General features: G+C 44.7%; 1 protein-coding gene across 1 annotated transcript; it reads left to right on the forward strand.

Moving 5' to 3' along the window:
* Positions 1–957: 957 nt before the first annotated feature.
* znf217 (zinc finger protein 217) lies at positions 958–8,202 on the forward strand. Its single transcript, XM_086104829.1, has 5 exons — positions 958–1,140; positions 3,132–4,477; positions 4,772–4,879; positions 5,497–6,801; positions 7,240–8,202. Exons 2-5 carry the CDS (start codon positions 3,172–3,174, stop codon positions 7,350–7,352), a joined length of 2,832 nt encoding a protein of 943 aa, XP_085960955.1. The 5' UTR covers positions 958–1,140; positions 3,132–3,171; the 3' UTR covers positions 7,353–8,202.
* Positions 8,203–8,412: the final 210 nt, after the last annotated feature.

The raw sequence follows: 8,412 nt of genomic DNA on the forward strand, positions 1-8,412 counted from the left end.
ATACTCACTGATTGTATCATTGTATGTATGCCCCTTTTAAACTGCTATCAATGCCTGCTGTCTGGCTGTTTTGAGGGGTGGAGGAGGGGTTGCTTTTCTCCACATTGCTCTGTACAGTATCTCATTTAAAAAAAAAAACAGTTGGTGAATTGTCACAGATTTGATTCCCTTGACAAAGTTGTAACCCATTTGATGAATGCACGGTTCATTCAGACCTTCCGCGCAAGGTCATATTCACTCTTTCCATCAAGCGATTTGCTTTTTTGTCATAACTGAAGCTCGATGTCGTGAAACAGGAGGAAGCTGACTCACCCAACCAACCTGCTTCTGCAAAAGAAAAAAAAACTCCTCATGTAACTGTGAAAAAGTTGGAGGTAGCCCCTCCCCCACCCCCACATGGTGCCTTAAGAAGTAAAAAAAAAAAAAGAGGAAGAGGAGCAACAGCGCTTCAAAAGGTAGCTTACAACATTCTTAAATGGAGTTATTAACGCATGCTTTGGCATTTAAACACCTCGTTTAGAATTACTACAAAAACGCCACATTTGACTGCATGGGGAGGCGATTGGGGGGGGGATACTTGAGCAGATGATTAGACGCTCGTTCGCAGCTGATGAATGTCTTGACGTCGACATGGCAACGAGCACTAGGTAACAAAATTTTACGTTTCCCAAACACACAATACACTGCCTTTTACAAATCAGTTGCAGTTAGCAGTTTTACTTTCATCTCAGCTGTTAGTCGCGACCACGTGACATCACTCTTCTTCAGAGGGAGGACGCGCGTGCGCGTGAGGTGAAGTTAGGTTCGGAAAGGAGGAGGAAGAAGGGGGGTGGGGGGTCGTCGTCACGCACGCGCCTCATCTTCTTCCCAACGGCTGACTAAAATGATTGAATAATTTGTTGGGGGCGGAAGGTGAGCCGAGCCGAGCAGGACAGGCGGCATCAAAGTGAACTTTGAATAGATCACTCCAACAAAAACGGCAAAGATTTAAAAAAAAAGAGACCAAAGAAGTCGGTGTTATCATACCGGAAACGGGAGAGGAGGGTGGTTCGGTTATTGTTTCTTCCTTCTTAAAACAAAAAAACTTGTTGACGGTTAAGTCGTTGTTTGGACCCTGAACGCACCACAGACACGTTCAAAGTAAGTACACGTACTGCAAAAAAAGTTTGTCTTTCTACTCTGTGTGAGATGCATTTGATTCAGGACACATTTCAACATGGTGTACACAAGAGACAGATAATAGAAAGGTAATAGGACGTTTCTTAACAAACGTTTATTCTCGGGCCGAATAAAACGTAGCAATGAAGATTTTTTTTTGCCAGATTCCTTGTTTAGAAGGTGTCTATAAAGCAAAGATGTACGTGGCAGTAAAAGTGTTGATCACTTTGGACGTGCATTAACAATAAGAATTATTTGCTCCTACTTGGCCAGTTTTCGTGTGGAGGGAGGAGGAGTGCGGGTTATTGCGGAGCACATGCCTGTAATGTTTGAATTGTGAGGATGCCCAATAACTCTTGTCGCTTGTGAACGTTTATTGACTGACTTTTTGCCAACATTCTGTGACGTCACCGTTAATTGAAAAATTACTTTGGGCAAGTGGCACTTTGAAATAACTTCTCTTTCCCCCCAGCAGTCATCAAAGGTAGCTCACGTTCATTTTCTCTACAATGGTAGAAAAAGTACATATTCTTCTGTGTGTGTCTGTGTGTTTGTGTGTGTGTGTAAAAAAAAAAATTGAATACCGATTACATATCAGAAGCTGTGGGTGTCAGACTAGTTCTTAATTATAAGTTGCCATTTTAGGTGCTGCTTTATCTTTGATTAGCTCCTGGAAATGGAAAAACAGACAGATGCACATGTGACAATAAATACATAAATAAGTTTTATTCTAATGTGAACAGTGGGCGACTTAGTATTCTAATGTGTACAGTGTTTTCATTAGTCCATCTCTGGGCCAGTCACACTCAAGGCATCTGGCAGATTGAAATCAAATTAAGATCAATGAGTGCAGAAACCGGGTTGGGATAGTGGCCAACTGGTTAGCACATCTACCTCACAGTGCAGAAGTGCAGGGTTCGATTCCAGCCTTCCGGTGTGGAGTTTGCACATTCTCCCTGTGACTGCGTGGGTTTTCTCCGGGTATTCCGGTTTCTTCCCACAATCCAAAAACGTGTGGCAGGTTAATGGAACACTCTAAATTGTCCCTAGCTGTGAGTTGATGTTCATTCAGCCGTGTGTGTGCCCTGCAAGTGGCTGGCAAGCAGTTCAGGCTGTACCCCTCCTACTGCCCAAAGACAGCTGGGATAGGCTACAGCACGTCTGCGACCCTCGTGAAGACAAGCGGATTAGCAAATGGATGGATGAATGGATGGATGGAGTGTAGACACCTAGCAAATTTATACTGTCTGCTTTGATACAAGGCTGGCTTTTATCTGTATTTCGGGGGTCGGTGTGGTACTTGAATACAAGCAGTTTTCATATCATCACCTTGATACAAGGGTGCCTAAGTCCAGTCCCGAGGGTTCCTATCCAGCCTGTTTTAGATGCCTCTGTCTTCCAACACACCTGTCTCAAATGATCAGATCAGCAACAAGCTCAGAGAAGCTTGATAACAACCCTCAGCATTAGAATCGTGTGTTGGAGGAGGGAGACATCTAAAACAGGTAGGATGGGGGCTCTCGAGGACCGGATTTGGGCACCCTTGCCTTAAAACCCCCCCAAAAAATCTAAAGTTATATTTTGAAGAAACTTTTTTTTTTTTTTGCCTTTCATGATGCTGGCCACTTCTGCTAAAATAAGATAAGATAAAAACTTTATTTGTCTCACAATGGAAAAATGACCAATTTACAGCAGCAGAAGTAGAAGAACAAAAAGTGTATGTATGTATGTATGTATATATATATATATATATAATTAATAAATATAACCAATGGTTGTTCTGTTCATATTTTCATGTCAAATTTCACAACCATGTTTTCCAGGCAGTCTCAAACTAGAGGTTCTGTCTGACCTTGGCATCTATAAAACTTCGTTTCCTGTTTCATTAAATTTGATGGCAATTTTCCACGAATAGAATGTTTTGTGGTATGTTTTACCAAAGCCTTAGGAGACTGTGTTCTTTATGCTTGCAGATTCCCAATAATCTTCATTGCACTGTTGCTCTAACCCACAATGCCAACTCAGGCTCTGCTGACGTTTGTGGAGAGCCCGGAGGGACTCACCCAAGACAGTTTGAGTAGCAAAAGCGCCAACATCCCGGAATCTGGCTCAAGCATGACTCCTCACGCCACCTACCCCTCAAAGACTGTGGCACAGTGCGGAGCGAATGATTCGCCGTCTTGCATGTTCTGCGACGAGACGTTCAGTCACCAGGAGGAGGTGGGGCATCACGTTCTTACACAACACCCCACCACTTTCTTTGAGCCGGCCGTGCTTAGAATTGAAGCAGAATTTCGGATCCCGGGGCAGAGAACCCGGTCCAAACCAAGCAGCTCGGCGCTGGACAAAGAGGAGGTCCACACTTGTATTGTGTGTGGCCTGGTGTCGCAGAACGCCAGCGAGCTGGAGACCCATCTGAGGAAGCACAAGGACTACTTCACCTATTGCTGTAATGTGTGTGGGCGGCGGTTCAGAGAGCCCTGGTTCCTCAAGAACCACATGAAGATGCACGGTAAGTCGGGAGCCAAGAGCAAGGCCCTGCAAGACCAGGAGGGCCCCGTCACTGTCAACGGTGTGGTCCAAGAGCCCGTATCAGAGCCTGTGGTCACCGCCTACAAAATGTGCATGGTGTGTGGGTTTTTCTTCCCAGACCACAGCAGCTTGGTTCAACATAGTAAAGTGCACAATCGAGAGGTGAGCCCTGATAAAGACGGAGACTCTGAATCAAAGGGCACTGCGACTGAATCTATGACCCAACAGAGTTTTTTTCAAAGTCTCAGTCTCAAGCCTTGTCTCACAGGCAGATCTTTGCAGCCTGAAAGAACATCAAAATGGATTCCTCAACTGGATCCTTATAACACATTTCAGGCCTGGCAGTTGGCCACAAGGGGCAAGATTGCAGTCGGTCCTATTGCTATGAAAGAGATGGGCCCGGAGGCCAGCACGGACAATGAGGACTGCAGCTCTGATAAGGAGCAGATGAGCTCTTCCTGGTCTGATGGCCAAGGAGACAAGAATACCAAAGAGGTTCTCGGCAGAGAGCTCAGATCTCAGCAGCAGGCCGTGGCAGCGATCCTGGAACCGCAACTACCACAGCGGAGGTCCCTGATGCAGAAGAACAAAGAGATTGAGAGGCCTACCACTTGTAATGAATGCCAGCGAAGCTTTAAGACCTACCACCAGTTAGTACTTCACTCCAGGGTACACAAGCGGGAGGGAGGTGGAGAGGAGCGCCCCACCATGCCCGCTGAGGGAACCTTGTCTAGAGCAGCTTCAGCAGCTGACATGGAGAATGGGGCTGAAGAAGGCTTTGAAACAGGTACCAGTATGCGTTTGTGTGCAAGATTTTAAATACAAGTAAATATTGATGCATGAAGAATATGGTCATCCCAAACTTTTAGGTTCTCAAACTTTTTTAAGACCATAACTGTAAAAATATTGCTACCATATGTTTCCTGTCTCCTGCCGTGTTTCTCCCTTGTACAGTACATGTCGTTGAGCGAGGAAGGACGACCCCACCCACATCTGGCATTTTTGTGTCGTCTGTGTGGAGCTTTAAGATCTTTGAATACTGTTACTGAATATTTCTCGTCCCATGTTCTTTTGTTAAAAGGTGAGGACAGCTTCTACCACTATAAAGAGCGATCGAAACACTGCAGCTTCTGTGGCAAATCATTTCGCTCAAGCTATTACCTAACAGTGCACCTCAGAACTCACACAGGTATGTTCAGCGCACTCGTATTTTTACAGTGGAAATGTCAACGATTTTCTCATAGGAAATAAGCTGTTCCAGGGACATGTCATTATCATTACATATTTAACGGAACGGGGAACATTTTAAGTACTTGTAAAATATAAATAAACAACTTTTAATGGTAAAACATAAAAACAAAAGTCAAGTACAACTTTATTGTCAAATGTGCTGTATGTGCAACATCAGTCAACAAGAAAGATGACTGATCACTTTTGCTTGGTAAATTACTTGCGCAAGCTCCCTTTACGGTAGAATTTACAGTCAAAATGGAGTCATATCGAACTAATCATCCAGTACAGAGTTGTGCATACCACTTTCTGGGCTGGAAATAACTTGAATTTCTGGTTCTGCTGTTATCATCCCAATTTTCTTCTGTGCTATCACAAAAAGCACAAAGAAAAAGCAAAACGTGCTCCTAGGATTTTAGCCAAGTTTCACGCGACGATGTGCCATCTGTTTCCATCTCTGGATATTTGAGTTCAAGTTTCCTTCTGAATCACCTGACTTAAGAGCTTTCTCTGCATACAATTCATCTTCGTGATATTTTGCTCTGTTCGGTTCTTGTTACCCTCTCTGCGTATTAGGTGAAAAACCGTACAAGTGCGTTTATTGCGACTATGCTGCCGCCCAGAGGACATCACTGAAATATCACCTGGAACGTCGTCACAAGGACAAACCTTATGTAGAGATCCCAAGCAAACCCGACATGCCCTTGCCCTCCCCGAGTGACAGGAAAGGAAATTCATTGATGAAAAGATCCAAACTTTGGCTTCCTGTGGCCAAGGGAGAACTACAGGACAAATCGCAAAGCCGTGGCGGCGAGCTTGACAAAGCGGCTGCGCAAAACGATGGCGAGCATGAAAAAGTAATTGCTAATGGAGCTTTCAACGGAACTGAGAATGTGACCATAAAGTCCCCTGTAGCTGTTAATCTGAAGGTGGAAAAGGAGGAGATAAAAGATGAGAATTGCGAGGCTCCAATAAATCTGTCCCGAAAAGTATGTCTCTCCGTCCCTGCCAGCGCCCAACCCAGAAACGCATCAATTCCGTCTGTGTGTTCATTCTGCACGTATAAAACCATCTACCCGGAGGTTTTGATTATGCACAAAAGACTGACTCACAAAGACAAGTGTGGTGGGGCAAGAAAGAATACTTACGGCGAGCAGAGACGCCTCACTGGCTGCCCACCCGCGCTCCTTGGAAAAGACGTCATCCCGCTTCCGATGATTGACAGGCGCCAACCCCGCCGAACCAAGTCGCCACCACCGCAGCCGACAAAACCCAAAGAAATGATGCCTGCCAACCTACCTCATGCGACGAAGGCGATCCATACACCTCTTTACGTTGGTCCCCATGAGAGAAAGCGTTTCAGGCACAACGGGGAGTCACCGTTTGACCAGGAGTCTGCTCACTTAATTGGGCAGGTGAGGAAATCCAGCGTGGCCGGCATGTACCAGACTAAACAACCGACCACGTTCACCAAAGTGGCAGCGGCTGAGAGAAGTGCAGCCATGTGGCAATCTGACGCTGCACACTTGCTCCTGTCCAGCCAGTTTGGGAGCCTGCCCCAGATTGGCGAGCCATCCAGCAAGAGGTTAAAGCAAATTCTACCAATAAGGGGCGTGGACATTGGGTTCAGAGGACCACCGCCGAGCGACGGACGCATCAGGCTGCGTCTCCAAGGGAGTGGTGTTCAAGGTATGTCCGAAGGGTCGCATCCACCTGCGGACATCTTGGCTCCGTTAAAGAGTACGGCCATTGGAGGAGGTTTGGATGCGGACTGGAACATGATGAATCTCCTGCGTGCCTGTACGCCCAACAACCTGGCATCTCTTTACCATGGCGACCCGGCAAACCAAAACCACGTGGGGCTGGCTCACCCAAGAGCAGGTACGTAGGATAGCTGCTACAGGGCGGGCTTCGGGGCATTCATCTTTGGCGATTTCATACCCACAATTGTACTTTTGTAGTCTCAGTCAGTTGAGGATTTGTAAACTTGGGCCATTTCACACCTTTTGTTTCTTGTCACGAGACAAAATACATCACTACAGTCCATGTGACCTCTGTCGTTTACTCTTATATTGTACTGATTGGGTATCTGCCAGTTAGATCAAGTTCTGATTGTTTTCTCATCAGAGTTCATAAGATAACAGTTAATTAATATCCGCACAACATCTGTTTGAGTACTGTGGTCACACCTGATCAATTGAACCATGCCAAGGGGGAAACCAGTTGTGTTAGATTCACAGGCTACAGACTAAGTGAAAGCATCGTAGGCAACTGTTTGGTCACATGTCGTGGATCTAACATGGCACATGTCTTCCTCAGGGGCCAGGAGTGTGCTGTTCCAGCACTTACCCACTCTGCCCATCCGACCCAGGAGAGAGTCCCCAGCCCCTGTCTCTGAGCAACACTCGGGGACCTCTGATAATACAACGTAATATGTCAAAGCACATTGAAGGACCTGCAAAATCTTTCTTCACCTACAGCCTGACATAAATGGGTCCTTTGGAAAATGTGAAATTATTTTCACATGCTGCTACCTTATTTTTGAGACTGTTGGATGTTGTTTTGTTTCTGTTGCAGTTTTTTTTCTTTCTCACGGCTGAAAAAAAAACCCACTCAAATATTTGTTGGCCCAGAAGCTTCCATTCCAATCTGACCCACACTAATGTTTACCATATAACATTTGTGTGTCTTTCCAGCACATAAAAATCATATCCAGTAAACCTTTTCTTGTGCAAAATGTTGCTGCTATGTTCATCAGTGGAGCCCCTCTCCCGAAGCACTCACGGACTGGTGTGTTCCTGTTGTCAAACCTTTGACGCACAATGTGAAAATTTTGAGTTGGTGTAGAACTACATGGTACGCCGAGTTTCTGTTCCTGTGTTTGGGTGGTACTGTTTTTCAAATGGTCCTCAGATGTGGTGGTTAATATTAGTGCTGCACATTGTTGTTCTATGGCATATTTTCAGTCAGGTTGCTACGTTTTAAAGACTCTTTAGTTTAAAGTATTTTATTTCATACAAAAGTAGTTCATCCCGGCATGTTAACTTTAAGGGGGACTAGATTCTCAGGGCCGCACAAATAAACAATCAGCCATAACGACTAGCAGAATTGATTTGTCAATGTGAATAAAATATCTCAGGCAAAGTCAGATTTACCAACTTGTGCCACCTCGAAGATTTAAGATTAAGTTATATTTTTTTGTTTGACAATTTATGTAAAATGAAATATATTATTTGAGATTTGTATTGTACATTTAAATAAAATTTAAAAAAGAGAGCCAAAGAGGTGTATGTTAATTATTGGTCACCTTGAAGTTATTGGTCATAGTGACTAACTTGTCTAATCGGAACACCGTTTTGACAGCCACAGTACAGGTCCATTTAATCGACACCCTTTGAATCTTTAATCCTAAAAACATTTGTCTGATATTGTGAAACAATACCGTGCAGTGATTGCGTCATGTACAGACTTATCATTTAGGGTTGTATTACA

This window comes from Hippocampus guttulatus, chromosome 1, assembly GCF_054856545.1.
Source record: "Hippocampus guttulatus isolate MCC_2025c chromosome 1, RoL_Hgut_1.0, whole genome shotgun sequence".
NCBI lineage: Eukaryota > Metazoa > Chordata > Actinopteri > Syngnathiformes > Syngnathidae > Hippocampus > Hippocampus guttulatus.

Bases quoted from the DNA above. Each gene is read 5' to 3' on its own strand.
- znf217 (XM_086104829.1), top strand. From the start codon at position 3,172: ATGCCAACTCAGGCTCTGCTGACGTTTGTGGAGAGCCCGGAGGGACTC. The intron at 4,478-4,771 runs GTACCAGTATGC...TTTTGTTAAAAG, and splicing joins TGAAGAAGGCTTTGAAACAG to GTGAGGACAGCTTCTACCAC. The intron at 6,802-7,239 runs GTACGTAGGATA...TGTCTTCCTCAG, and splicing joins GCTGGCTCACCCAAGAGCAG to GGGCCAGGAGTGTGCTGTTC.